The sequence below is a fragment of the Notamacropus eugenii genome, chromosome 5, assembly GCF_028372415.1.
Source record: "Notamacropus eugenii isolate mMacEug1 chromosome 5, mMacEug1.pri_v2, whole genome shotgun sequence".
NCBI classification, from domain to species: Eukaryota; Metazoa; Chordata; class Mammalia; order Diprotodontia; family Macropodidae; genus Notamacropus; species Notamacropus eugenii.
The window spans coordinates 394,333,923-394,349,439 of record NC_092876.1 but is presented as its reverse complement, the minus strand read 5'-3'; the positions used below and the strand labels follow the sequence as shown (position 1 = coordinate 394,349,439).

General features: G+C 34.3%; 1 protein-coding gene across 1 annotated transcript in view; it reads left to right on the top strand.

Moving 5' to 3' along the window:
• ARSH (arylsulfatase family member H) overlaps nt 1-15,517 on the top strand; it is a 33,294-nt gene that overhangs the window by 7,610 nt on the left and 10,167 nt on the right. The window contains exons 3-7 of the mRNA XM_072614472.1: nt 2,090-2,211; nt 7,300-7,425; nt 8,895-9,318; nt 11,056-11,192; nt 13,493-13,627. Coding sequence (XP_072470573.1) covers nt 2,090-2,211; nt 7,300-7,425; nt 8,895-9,318; nt 11,056-11,192; nt 13,493-13,627 — 944 coding nt within the window. The remainder of the gene's footprint in view (nt 1-2,089; nt 2,212-7,299; nt 7,426-8,894; nt 9,319-11,055; nt 11,193-13,492; nt 13,628-15,517) is intronic.

The window sequence follows — 15,517 nt, the reverse complement described above, 5'->3', positions numbered from 1 at the left end:
CTCTTTTTCCACCCATGCCCATTGAGAAGGCAAGCAATTCAATGTAGGTTATACATGTATAGTCATGCAAAACACTTTCATAACAGTCATGTTATGAAAGACTATATTTCTCTTTATCCTATCCCATCCCCCATTTATTCTGTTCTCTCCTTTGTCCCTGTCCCTCCTCAAAAGTGTTTTGCTTTTGATTACCCCTCCTTCCATTTGTCCTCTTTTCTATCATTCCTCCCCCTTATCCCTTTTCCCCCTTCCACTTTCCTGTAAGGTAAGAGAGATTTCCATACCCAATAGAGTGTGTATGTCATTCCCTCCTTAAGCCAAATCGAACGACAGTAAGGTCCACTCGTTCCCTCTCACCTCTTCCTTCGTCCCCTTCATTGTAAAAGTTTTTTTCTTGCTTCTTTTAGGTCTTCAACACTCTCAATGGCTCAAAATAGAGCATCTTGGTACTTGGTGAATCACCTTTCCATTATGAAGTAAAACTGACAAAATCAAACCTATTGTTAGTTATGCAATGAATAGTTCTTATTTGAATAGTTCTTATTTCTTATTTAAAGTAATTTATCATTATGTGAGTTTTATCCTAACAAACTCTAAAAACAATTATGTGCAAAAACACTTAAGGAACACAATGGCCTACAACCTCAATCAATTGTTTTTCCCTACACAGTTCCTCCCATGTCTCTATTTGGTCCTCTACCAGTTCATGACTCACATTTGAATGGGAAAACTATTTCTTTATACTTGAATTTCAAAAGCTTTTTATGCATAAAAATTCTTTGCCCCTTGTTATAAGGAAGCTCTTTACATATGGAAGTCAGTAACATACATACTTGACAAATTAATTTTTCTTTACAGGAGCTTTTTTCCCCTCAAAGTACATTTTTCTTTCTCTTTCAACAATTAAACTGCATACACGAGGAAGGACCAGTACTTTACACACTGATGATAAAATTGCTTATCTTTCTTCTTCCAGTCATGTTCATGAAAATGATTATCATGTACAAACTGAATGAACCTGAGTGTGTTACCTAAATATCTTAAGGTATTCCTTTGCTCTTATGTATAACATTCTATAAATTCTATAATTTCTATAACATACTATAATTCTACAATTTATTCTTATAATTGGAAAAAAATATAAACATAAGAACTAGAAATAGAAATGAGCAATGATGTTAAAATAAACACAGTATTTTACCTACTTTAAGTATCACAATTTAGTTACAAAAAAGACTAATTTGTTCTACAGAAGATATTTAAAATTTCAATCTAAATAGTCTATATATCATTATTTTAAGTTCTATTTTATTGAAATAGTACACATTATTGCTATTAAAATTGTTGCTTTTTTGTCAAAAGAAATACATTCCCTCTAACTATGGAAAGAATGTACTATTTTGTCAAACTGTTTGATGAGTTATTATTCAAATAAACATTTTTCAATACTTCTTCAAATTTGGTAGAGAATATTGAAATTTTTCAGCACTCAGCCCCACTCTGTTACAACTTGGTGAACGGTCTTCAAGTTCACCACTTTCTAACCAACCTGGACATCAGCCTTCCCTCCTCTCAATGAGAATAGTCCTTGAACAATACACACACAGTACATCATCTGATCCGTAGTTGGAGACTTTTTAGTTTTGTAGAGATTTCAAGAGATTGTAATTCATCAGCAAAATATTTAAGAGCATTGGCTCACCTCCATTTCATACTGGGTTACCAGAGCAGGATCAGAGAGACAACAAGGTACAGTGGGAAAATTGCTGGATTTGAAATCGAAGGACATGAGCTCAAATGTTTTCTCTGCCACTGACAACAGTGGTAGTCCTTGGTCAAGTCACCTAATCTTTCTCATTCTCAGTTTCCCCATCTGTAAAGTGAAAGGATTAGACTAGATGAACTTAAAGTTCCTTCTATTTCTCTTACTATAGTTCTATGATTCTTGTTTTAAGTACATGACAACATACTAAAAAGAATGACCAGAACTGGACAAAAAGATCATCTTCTGAGTTGTTAATCATTTAATACTGATCCATTTCATTGGAATTAAAATCTCAATGTCATATAATCTTTCTTTGGATTTTAGCACCCCTAATATTGACCGCCTTGCTAGAGAAGGTGTAAAACTCACTCAGCATCTAGCAGCAGCTTCAATGTGCAGTCCAAGCAGAGCTGCCTTCCTGACTGGCAGATACCCCATCAGATCAGGTTTGGAAACTTTTCAATATGGCAATATTTTCTAATAACAAAGCACTTCCTGTGTAATGATTTTGCAAGTCTACAAAATAACTGAAAAAGTTTGTTCAAGACACTAAACATACATTTCTTTATAAATTATTTATACTAAATATCACACATCTTCCAAAAGGATTCAGTAGTGGTGGGAAGTAGGGCTTTAATTTCACAGTAGAGTGAATTCTCAGGTAAGAAAAGTCCTCCTTATGTAGGCTGGCACCTTCTCTGAAACTTATTGTCTTACAAAATTACCTAGAGGACTGAGAGTTTGGGTGATTCTTCTAGGGTGGCACTGCTAAATATGTCAATGGGTCAAAGGCAGGGCTTAAAGCCCTGACTCCAAGACTCCAAGATTGGCTCTCTATTCACTGTTGAACATCCTGAAGATAAAAATGTTTTTTTTTTTTTTTAATGATAAAGATACACCAAATTTGTTCAAAGGAGCAGAGAAATATATGTACCAAAGAACTAGAATTAGTTAATACCAGCTATGTACAAATCTACATAAACATTGAAGATAGGATGATGTGAGAGACAGTATAAGTTTGTATACTCACTCTTTAGAGCCTTCCTGACTTAGGTAGCAATTGTATATTACCTCTGTGGGAAGATCTATTGCAGCCCTGTTCACCTGTCACATGTTGGTTCCACATCCCCTAGAGGTATCATTGGATCTTCCCATTGGAACTTTAGGGAAGGTGGTTTTAACTAGACTCAAGAGATTGGAAGATGCCAGTGTCTGTAAAAAGGATATGAACACAACTAAAAGAAAGTTAAATATATGTTGTCCTGGCCTGTTAGAAGGTAAAATGAGGTTTAATATAAGCATATAACATCACTTCCAATTAAGAGAATAATTGAAGTACTTCTTGTAATATTTGACATTGTGAGGAAAGTAGGCATTCCATTTAAGAGGATAATTGAAGTACTTCTTGTAGGGGCTGATATTTTTAAAAAATTAGCCACTTAAATAGAAAACTTGAGAATGGATTATACATATCTGTTTTCTTAAAGATCAGAAACAGGGACTAGACTTAATATTTCAGAGTTATAGAGAGCTCCCAAAGGAAGACATTCTTCTTTGAACTGGCACCTTCAACTGAAACCTAGTCTTAGAGAGTTACTCAGAGATCAAGTGACTTGTCTAAGATCACATGGCTAGTATGTCAAAAAGAAAATTTGAAACCAGGACTTCTTAGCTTCAGGGCTACCTTATTATCCACTATGCCAGAGAATACCACAGAAATTTCACTTTTTCTTGATGACTTAGGATCATCATATTGAATACCACTTTTATACTGTACTAAGTGATGATCACATTTCCCAGAGGTTATTGTGGTATGTAAGGCTGATTGCTTCTATACTGTTGTCACTGGTTTAAGTATGCTAAAATGACTTGCCCAGGGTCACACAGGTACTAAGTACTATGGTCAGATTCCAACTTTGGTCTTTCTGACTCCAGGCCCATTGTGCTGCCTAGCTGCCCCAGGATTGTTGTTATTGGTTGTTTTTCTTAGTTCTTGTATCTAATTTTTGATATTTTTTTGTCTCATTTCTTGTCAGCAATCACTTTCTACAGCTGTCCGTTGACTTGTAGCATCAACTTGCTATCTTTCCATCTGTCCTGGGCTGGATATCCACATAATCAAACTTGTCTAAATTGTGTCTGAGAGTAATAAGCTCTGATTCAGCAAAGTGTATGAATTGTGGCTTGTTTTTACTTTCCCCCCTCTCCACTAATTTTAGGGATTTCAATAATTTTTTACGTTATTGAAATTGACAGATATGTGACCTCTGACTCTTTGCAAAGAGAGTATCATAAATATAAACCTCTCTGAATTTCTCCTCCAAAGTTTCATTAGGCAAATATGGAGATGATCCAGAGGAAACGATGTCATTTTTAGTGATCGTTCTGAAAACATGACCTTGAAAGACTCAATCTACAGTCAAGCAAACCCTGGACTTTTGTTTATCCTTTATCAGGGCTCATCTTCCTTCCTTTTCAGTGCCCTGTAGGGAGGCATAAATCAACAGAAGACATTGAGAATTGGAGAAATTGATCTCGATAGTTGTAAAGGGAGGAAGTTCATGCTCCTTTACCCTATATGGGCTCCAGGCACCCCACTATTTTTGGTTCTAGTTTTAGGTATATGAAAAGTAATGATAAATAATATAGATTTAATTAGAAAAGGAGATTGGTACAATGTTATAATTCCTGCCACTCCCAGGTTTACCTCTTCCTCTCCCAATAATAAAAGGCTTGAGCTTGAGCTTTCTCAAGTTTCACAGATATAATCTGCACAGCAAAGTCTCTTTACATATGATTCTTCTCTTAGAGGAGACTGATTATGAAATGCCTCATCCCTGTATGAGGGGTAGAGCTGCTAAGAATTTGAGAGGAAAGAGATCTTGATCTTCTAGCTTTCAGCTTTGAAAGAGAAGACTATCTTCATGGCCCCGAAATGAAAGACTCTGGGGAGAAGACAGCGTGTAAAGGAACTGACCTTGGTCATGGACCTATCCTTAGCCTTCCTACACTGTTGACTTTGGAGACTTTTCCCTGTTATCATGTGTATACTTTCTCTAATTTCTGTTTATTCCTGGTTTGGATAAATGGATTTATTTGCTATTTTCTATGTGTAGTCAGTGAAAGAACTTGTATTAGGTTAGAAGGGGGTCAGATCTTTGCCTGTATACCTGGGCTCCTAAACTACATACCGAAGGCTTGACTCCCTTCCAACCAAATATATTTAAAAGTCATTATTCTTCGACCCATTAATATCTTTTGCCATTTCCTTCTTAAGTGATATCAATCAGATACTTAGCTTAAGCCTAAAAATTAATTTCCCTAGATTAACAATAGTGTTAGGGGAAGATGGATAGTTTCAGTTCAGTATTCTTCCTCTCTCTGATGAGAGATGAGTGGCCAGTCTCTGACCTTAATTTCCTCTTCTGACAGAAATTAAAGGCTCCCTAAGAGAAGGGGAGGAAGAAGACTTCAGAGATGTCATTCATGACTCTCTGTGAGATAAATCTAGATAGGCCCATGTTTACATGCATAATTAACACAGATAAAACACAGCACCACACATACTCTACAGGGAGCAACCCTCTATATAATTAAGTGCTAAGGTAGTCAGTCCTCAGTGTATAAATGGATTGTGTTCCAAAAGTACAATTGCAAGTTGGTGGTTCGAAATAGAACACATTTTCCCACAGAAATGAACATAAATGGTATTTACACTTGGGCTAGCAGAAAAATGTCTATTTAATTCACATTGTAGCTATACCATATGGTACTAAAGAGATCCTAGTCATCATTTATAGCATTGCCTATATGGTTCTAACTTGAGATGCAAGAAATCCCATTATCAGGAACTATATCCTGCCTTAATTGTATTCCTGAGTACTTAGCACAATGACTAGCATATAATAGACCCTTAAATGTTTATAGATTAATTGACTTGCCCTGTTTCAAGGGTTAACCCTTATTGTGACAAGGCATTTTATAATTGATTTTTATTGTTTAGTGAGAATCTGAAGAAATGACATTTCCTGGTATTTGGTTTTGTGGAAGGCTATCTTACTATGTTGCTTGTCATGGGAATCTAATTAAAACACAGTAGGACATAAGGGAAAGAGCACTGAACTTGGAGAGAGGTATGGATTTGAAATATAGATTTGACATTCACTGCTTAGAAGACCTTGAACAACTCTTATAATTTGAGTCTTAAGTTTTTGATTTGGAAAATGAAAAGTTGGGACTAGATGATATTTAAATTTCCTTCTAGGTTATATCCTATAATATTATCCTTCCAGTACATAGATATATTCAAATTTTTTCCACTTGTTACTGGAAAAACACATAATGGCAGAATCATTGAGTTAAATGATGGTATTTTCTTTAATGCCTTGAGAAATTTATTTTCATATCACATAGGTTTTTGTTTTTTGCATTTCATCTGCTTATCAACTGTTGTTTGGAGGTATGTTGCTTGACATAGGAGGCATCAGGACATAGTGGGAAGAGAGCTTGTCTGAGAGTCAGATTCAAGTTCCATTTGACCATGGGCTGACTGTGGCCAAAACTCTTATAGGAACCAAAATCACTTAAGACTTCAAGCTGCAGAAGGAGTATTGATCTGCATTAGTAGGCAGAGTTTCTTATGCTAATGAAATCATAGATATAGCCACCTTGTTGCATATATTACAAATATGATGATGGTGGTCATGAGAGGGTTTTTATGACTATATAGCTGGGTTCCTGAAGCATGTTCCATTTATTCCCCAAAGTCACAAAAAAGATAATATCTGGATTCATAGAGATGGTATAGGAATATAGCACATGGTCAGCCTTAATAGGCATAGAAGTGAGAGTTGATTGAGCCTTTTCTCTTCTCTGATGGTCTAATATGTGTTATTGACACCAGAAAAGTAGCAAGAGATTCTTTGTGCAAGCTATAAATATCCAATAGTGACAGATGTAGTTTCTTCTGCATCATATAATGGGAATAAAGTGATGCTGTGCATATAGTTCACAAAAGTAAAATCCAACCATTTAGGACTTATTTCCACACTGTGGAAGGTATTGTGAAGACAATATGTGTAATGGCTAGAGTTCTGGAGTTAGGAAGATATACTTGCCAATCTTGCTGTGATACTTTTCCACCATGTGAACCTGAGCAACTCACTTAATCCCTAAGTGCCTCAGGCAGTTGTCTGCAACTTAGTTCTCAAGATATAGATTTTTGTTAGTGAAGGAGAATTCCCCACACTGAGACAGGTCTTCTCATGTTCATATTCACAACATATCAATTACAAGTATTTTTGTCCATACAGTTAGTTAGTTACAGGTATATGACAAAAATCCCTCACTTTAAAAGAAGGCAAAATATGTGAAAAGAAAGGTAAAACAAAAGTAATTAGGGTGAATGTCTGGTGGTTGGTCTTTGGGGTATGGTAAGAGACCTGTTTTAACTTAAACTTTTCTGATTTGCAGGGGAAATCTGGGCCAATCAAGAAATGCAATATGATATATCCTTCCCTTACCATGTATTTCAGGTATGAGTTCTCCCTTCAATATGAATCGTGCCATCCTTTGGCTTGGTGGTTCTGGAGGTCTTCCAACAAATGAAACCACATTTGCCAAGCTGCTTCAGCACCGTGGTTATAAGACTGGATTGATAGGTACAGTTTGGGGTTGCCAGTTTTAAATGAACATAAGAAAATTTTCACTGCAATTCAACATTCCTATAGCACAACTTAGAATTGTGTCAAGCAATATATCCTGAAGATGAAGAACCTTAAGTAGAAATAGGCTAGTGTAAGTAATGATAAGGTCATATCTGAACTAATGAAAAAGAACATGGTGGTAAGTTTAAAAATATTATCAATCTTCCATATGGTAAAACCTGAAAGGTATATTTGACAATCCCTCTTGTAACTTATTAATTCAATCCATGCCAAAATAATATGATTGAGGAAGGGGGAAGATAGATGCAACATGTATAAATAGATGACAAAAAGGTAATCACATAGGCATAACAAGGATGTGCTAGTAAATGTTTAACAACCAGTTCTCTGAGAAAATGTAAGTATGGCACATATTTAAATTTAATATGTATTATAATATTTTATCCACCACTTTTTAAAGTCTAGACTTTCAGCAAAACAGTAATTCAAACCTTGATTTGTAGCATTTGCTAATTTCTAAGGTGTGACTGCTCACACTAAAAATTTAACAATTTCTCTTGGTGGTATAAACTAGATGTAGAAGAAGTTTGTACTTTAAAGAAATTATTTGAAAGATGAAAATTCTTTGGAGATTCATCATAAGAATTCTGCTTCTATAAACCAATTTGATTTCTGTTTGTGTTGATCTTTAGAAGTCCAGAAGATGACTAGGGAGCAAAGGACTGTTAAGTCCTACTGGTGATGAAGTCAAGGGCTCTGGTAGTACCTTCAAGGTGTCCTTCTTGGCATTTGAGTAGCTAACATTTCATGTATTATATCAAAGTAAACAGAGAGGAGCCTTGTAGTCAGAGGAACCTGATTTTACATCTGATACTTAGAAACTGTGTGAGTCATTTGGATAAATTGCTTAATCTCTCAATGGCCCAGGAACCTCTATAAGATATTAATTATAAAGATATTGCTATTGCAGTTGAGGGATTTCAGCATTTGAAATTCACTACAACAATGAAATTAAAAATCTAGACTTCATTCTGTTAATCGCATCTTCAAGTATTTGATGGTGTTAAAAAACAGAAATGTCAACAGAAGTGATGAATAGTTTGAGTCTTGATTACGATTTTTTGATTTCTAGCTGTGTGAATATGAGCAAGTCACTTCTAGTATGATAGAAAAACACTGTTCTTAGAGTCAGGAGATCTGATCTAGTGTTCCATCTCTGACACTGGGTTTGTGATTTTACTTAACCTCTTTGAACTTCAATTGCCTCAATTTCACATTATAAATTAGGAATCACTAGTAATGCTTTCACTTAAACTCACATGACAGTTTTTATGAGTAAAACACCTCATAAACTATAAGTGTGATTTTTTTTTGTGAATTTCTTTTCCAAACTATAATTTATATTTGACCAAAGAAACACAATAATTTTCTTTTTTGACAGTTTATTCCTCCTTTTTCCCCAGGAAAATGGCATCAAGGTTTAAGCTGTGCCTCAAGAAATGACCACTGTTACCATCCACTAAACCATGGGTTTGATTACTTTTTTGGGATGCCTTTTACTCTCCTCAATGAATGTCAGTCAACAAAGACACCAGAGATACACAGAGCTCTCCGAATCAAACTCTGGATTGCCAGTGTGGCTCTTGGCCTTGTGCCTCTCTTACTTCTCATTGCCAGATTTGCTGGATGGTTCAAAGTCCCATGGACTGTTGTTGTCATCATTGCTCTTGTGGCTTCCTTGTTTTTCATCACTTGGTATTCTAGTTATGGATTCATTCGTCGTTGGAATTGCATCCTTATGAGAAATCATGAGATTATTCAACAGCCCATGAAGGAAGAAAAACTGACTTCTCTGATTTTGAAAGAGGTTCTTTCATTTATTGAAAAGTAATGAACATTTTCCATTTTCTCATAGCTAAAAAATAAGCATCTGTTTCAGAGAGTTCCAGTCTCTTTGGTTAGAAAAAAAAAATTTCTGGTATATTTATGTCACATTCGACATATATTTGAGGTTGTACAAAGACAAAACAAAATAATATTTTGCTAGAAGGCAGCATAGTACAGTGGAAAGGGCCCTGCCTGTGAAATTGAAAGACTTGATTTCAAATCTCATCTAGGAAATTTAAAATCTGGCTTTAGACAAGTGATTTAACATCTCTAGTTGTGAGGGATGTGGATTTGATGTCACCTAACATACCTTCTAGAGCTGTGATTCTTGGAAACAAACATATTGGTCATGTCTGAAATGTATATTTCATTCTGTGCCTATTGTCAATTATCATTTCAAAATCATTTCCTCTGAAGTAATGATTGGTGACAGTATCAAAGTCATCAAGTCTTTCAAGCTTGTTTTCTTTATATTATTGTGCTCATCATGTACACTTTTCCTTTGCTCATGTATTGCTCTAAATCAAGTCATATGCCTTCCTAAGTTTTTCTGTTTTCATCATATTCAAAGTTTCTTATGACACAATGATATTTTTTGTGTAATAATTAATATTAATGATATTAATGCAACACATTTTTTTCAGCCATTTTTCTATCAGAAGAACCACACTTTTTAAGAACCAGCAAAAAGTGCTGATACATGTATAAATTTTTCCTGGGTCTTTGACCCCTTTGGGATATATAAATGGCAAAAAGATACTATTGAGTCAAAGAACAATGACTTTTAAAATATAATTTTCAAATTTTTTCCAGATGAGGATAGACCTTGGGTGTTCTCACTCAGATCTTCAGGGCTTTTTCCACTGTAGTATTTGAAGAGCTGTCATTTAGAAAAATGTTAGATTTATTTACCCAGATGTCATAATTAGGATTGATGCGTGAAAATCATAAGGAAGCATATTTTGGCTCAATATAAGATGGAATGTCCTAAAAGCTGGATTTTATTTAAATTTATAAGCTCTAATTAAATATTTATCATTGTAGGTGTTTAAGTGACATCTGGATTATGATTTTTTTTAATGGATACTATAGAAGTGATTAATGTTTGATATAGAAATTTGGACAGTATTACTGTAATGTTCCTTTCTAACTCTAGGATCCCATGATCTAGGCTAGAGTCAGTCATTCTGAGTTTTCAAAGGGAAAAGAAGTTAACATAGTAATAATAATAGTTGGCATTTGTATAGTGCTTTCAACACCGATTCTTAATTCATCCTTCCAACACTAATGCTGAGGTAGGTACTATAATTATATTTTATCCTCACTTTGCAGATGAAGAGAATGAGACTGAGTTAAATTACTTGCCCTTACTCCCACAGCTACAAAGTGTTACAGGCAGATCTTACTGACTTCACATTGAATGGTTGGTTGAAATACCATGATATTTCTCAAACAAAAGTTTGTTCCATTCTAGCACCACATTTTAAGGACACGGACAAACCACTTAATAGTAAATGATAGGATCAGTACTCTTTTTAGTATCAAGCTTTCGTTTTTTACTTTTCTCTTTAAGACAAATGCCCTTGCTATATTTATTTTAAAATGTATCTACTCTTTCAGTCTGCCTGCACTAACACTTTCAAAGAATAGTCTATGATTTCAAGTTTCACTGCAGCTTCTTTAAATGCAAATCTGATTTTCTAGGGAATAAAGTAAATTGATTATTTTTTCCCTTAGGTGCAAGCATGGACCCTTTCTTCTCTTTGTGTCATTTCTTCATGTGCACATTCCACTTGTAACTAAAGAGAAGTTTGTTGGGCGTAGTAAATATGGACTCTATGGGGATAACGTAGAAGAAATGGATTGGATGGTAGGTAAGTATCACTTTAGAAAATAGTGAATAAGTACATTCTATGTGTTAGGTGACTCATAATCTCATTGAAGTGGGTGCTCGCTGCAGGCAGACAGATCTGATCCCATTCATGCCTGTTCATACTCTGACTTTTCCCTAGGTCTTCCCCTAAGTCACACAAGGCTTCCCTTGTGAGAGAGAAATGAAATGACTCATCTAAGGAGACACAATAAGCACCAGAGATAGAAATTTTAGTGTCTTTTCAGACATCTTTCATTGGTAATATCTAGTTATTGGATCATGGTATTTAAAGTCTCTAGGCATCCTTGAGATCATATTCTCCTCCAATCCCCTCACTTTACTGATGAAGAAACTAAGGTTAAAGAAGGGATATGACTTTTTCTACTCCTCTATTATTCCACATTACTAATATAACTTTATAATTCAAAGTTTGTAAAGTACTTAATGACTATTAATTCTTATTTCTTCCATCTGACATTAGTGAACCAGATGAGGTATGGGAATAGTGGTTGTCAGGTTTGTGACTTCATAGTTTAAATAATTGTTGTTAGCCTTAACTAAAAAATATCTACTCATGTATTTTTGCTGTTTTTTTCCAAAAAGAAGTTTTAGACTGATTGTAGCAAAATTAAAGAACACGTAAAATGATGCGTTCAGAGAGGAAAAAAAAATTAAGTGCAATTTTGTGCCCTTTTTCTATTATTAACAAGAACAATTTATTTCAACCTCTAGTTAGAGAGTAATAACATTACAAGGGTAATTAACACAACTTTTCTCAGTTTAGTGTCTAAAGGCAGAATTCCCAAATCTTCTCCAGTTCTACATGGTATCAGATCCCATAGAGGATTTTTTTTCTGTAGCCAGCAACTTTGCCTTCCTTATCAAGGGCATGCTTGCTATCCAGCCTCTCCAGGATAATCAGGAATACATCTTTATTTTCTTTTGTTCAACTTTCTGCTTCCTTGTATATGCCAGAAGAAGAAGGGAAAGGAACAGGTTAAATATGTTGGCACTAGCCTGTGATACTGTGATCTCTGTTCTTAGTTGGTTTGCTATCCACTTTATTAACTTACTATGTTTTCTCCTTCCTAATTAATACTCAACCTTGGTAGATATGTTAGTAATGTGGTAAAGTGGAAGTTTTCTGGACTTAGACCCAGAGGACTACAGTTTCAGTCCCCCTGTTTACTATTTGTGTGAACTTGATAAAGTTATTAAATTTTGATTTAGAGCTGGAAGGGAACTTTGAAACCATTTTGTCCAACTCCTAATTTTATACACAAGGAACTTGAAGGTTTCATTTTTCTCATCTGTAAAATAAGGGACTTGAGTTAGCTATCCCTTGACTCCTTCTTTAATCAACTGCTTTTTTTTTTTTTTTAAATCTGAGTTTTGTTACCATTTACAATTGTCTCCATTGGAACTGTGTTGGAGTTATGTTGGCAACTCTTTAAGACTTGCAGAGAAAGTACAGATATGCATTTGTTGAGGAAGTTCTTCATTGAAATTTCTCTATGATAATGACATTAGAGATTTGTTTCAAATGTGATCGCCACGTATATCGTTCATTTGTTTCTAGTTATTTCATTCTGTACCCTTTTATATCAATCCCCCATATTTATTTAGAGGAAATTTAACAGGACTTTGAGATAAACACATTATTCAGCTTATCTCTTTAGATTTTAAGAGCTAAATTCTTCATTTCTCTTTAGCAATGGAAACTCATTTTAATGTTTTCTATTGTGTGACTAGTATCTGACATTCAGTTAGTTGGAATGGATGTATATATTTATGTTTGTACCTTACCATGTGCTTCATTTCTTTCTTTCTATGCCTGTTGACCTCATTGGAGGCTAACACCACTTCAAAACATTTTTACTGCTGAGATTAGCAAATTATTAATTAACATCAGACTAACACTAAGAGAGAGTAAGGATAGCCTGCAATGCATATGACAGGCTCAAGATAGTACTGTATCTTAGCACAGTATCTGGAATATAGTAAACACTTAAGAAATGTTTGTTAACTTGATGATCTTTGAGTGTCCTGATTTTGTAAATGTAGAAATTTTGCTTTCCTTGGAGTGAATTTAGGAATTATTCAAGTTTCAAGTTCAATTAAGTGAGTTTTTACTAAACAAGGTATACTTAAACTAACTTTGTCTTTTTTGCAATTAATATGTATACCTGATTAATATGTATATCTGATATATATGATAGTTTTTTTAATGAAATTAAGTTGTTTCATTAGAAAAAAGAGATAATAATTCACATTGTCCTGATTCATCTGTCCTTATCACAGGAAAAATTCTTGATGTTATCGACAAGGAATATTTGAGAAATAACACACTTGTATATTTTACTTCTGACCATGGAGGTCGTTTGGAATGTCAGGAAGGAAAATCCCAGCTCGGTGGTTGGAATGGAATGTACAAAGGTGGTAATAGTATTGCATTGGAATGCTTTCTTTTGAAAATTGAGATACTTAATGTCTTTAGCTATAAACGTTAGTACACCAAAAGTGTTGCTTAGTTTATCTGAAAGGTTTAAAATGAGAAAATGTAAAGGTAAAATATTTGATATATAAAATGTATATCAATAGAAATATGAATGTATACATATATGAAATATTCTCAAAGTGTTTTTAGTGCTAAGAGAAAACTGGAAGCATAATTCATGGAAATATGGAAAAAAATCCTCTTTTCTCAGTTCTAAATAGATAAACTAAAATTGAAATGCAGCACAACATAGCTGATAAATGACTGGCCTTAGAGTCAGGAACTCTGAGTTCAAGTCCTTGACCATGGGCCAATCACTTTAAAGTCTTAGGGTTATAGGTCATTTTTTGTGTTAGAGATCAATTTCTGATCTACATTGGTAAAGGGAGTTTCATACCATCAATTCCCACAATAATAAAATTGCAAGTCTGGATTACTTTTTTCTTTAAGGATTTCATAAGCAGGGAACTGTGTAAGGTATAAGTACAGAGTAACAGCTTTTTTAAAAAAGTAAACATATATTTATTTAGCCATATTACTGCAATACCTATAAAAGTTCTCATCTTGGAATTGCCTTCAAGGACCAGTAACGCATTGTTTTATAATACCCTAGTAATAAAAAAAAAAATTTAAACTAATATTGAAGATGAAATTGGATAATGAATCATATTTTGGGTAAAAAAAGGCAGAACTATAAACTAATAAAACACTTTCATGTGTGATATCTCATCTGGTTGCATCCATAACTCCCACCAAAAAAACTTAATTGGTAGAATGAGGATGTAGCTTCCTCAGTCTCAAAGTGGGCGGTGTTTCTTTTGATTTAACAATTGTTTTATCACTGTTCAAAAATTAAATTCTATTATTTTAGTTTGTCTCTCAAACAGTTCCCAATAATATGTATATGGCATATTATTAAATAATGAGCCAGAGCCACTTGTCCTGGAATATTAAGAGTGAGGAGATTTTGGGTGTTCTTTTATTTACATACACATGTACACACACACATATATGTATTCCTTTTCTCTTTTCCTTCTCTTTCTGTATCTCCATATATGCACATCAATATCCACAAAAAAGCAATTAACATATATATGCATGTACAACACATACACATGATATGCATTCATGTACATTCACATGTTCAGTATAAACATACATGTGCATATGCACATGCATACACATACACGTGACTAAGGTAGGATACAGTGGTTTGTATAAATATGCATTTATCGAAATATCTACTCTAAGGACACTTTGATTTTTTTTTGTATTTATTTAGTATTTAATCTTTCCTCAGTTATGTGTAAAAACAATTTTTAACATTTGTTTCTAAAACTTTGAGTTCCAAATTCTCTCCCTTCCTCCCTTGCTATACCCCCTCACTGAGAAGGCAAGCAATTCCATATAGGTTATATATGTATAGTCGTGCAAAACCTATCCATAATAGTCATTCTGTGCAAGAAAACATAGACAAAAATAAAGACCTCAAGAAAGTAAAGAAAGTGAAAAAAATGTTTCTTCGATCTGTATTCAGACACCATCAGTTCTTTCTCTGGGGATGGATAGCATTTTTCATCCTAAGTCCTTCAGAGTTATCATGGATTGTTGTATTGCTGAGAATAGCTCAATCCCTTATTGAAGAAGCTGCTAAATCTTGTGTTATCCAGATTGTCGTTCCACAATATTTGAATTGTTTCTCTCCGTCTGCTTGCAATGTTTTATCCTGAACCTGGGAACTCTGGAATTTGGCTATAATACTCTTGGGAGTTTTCATTTTGCGATCTTTTTCAGGGGGTGATTAGTGGATTCTTTCAATTTCTGTTTTA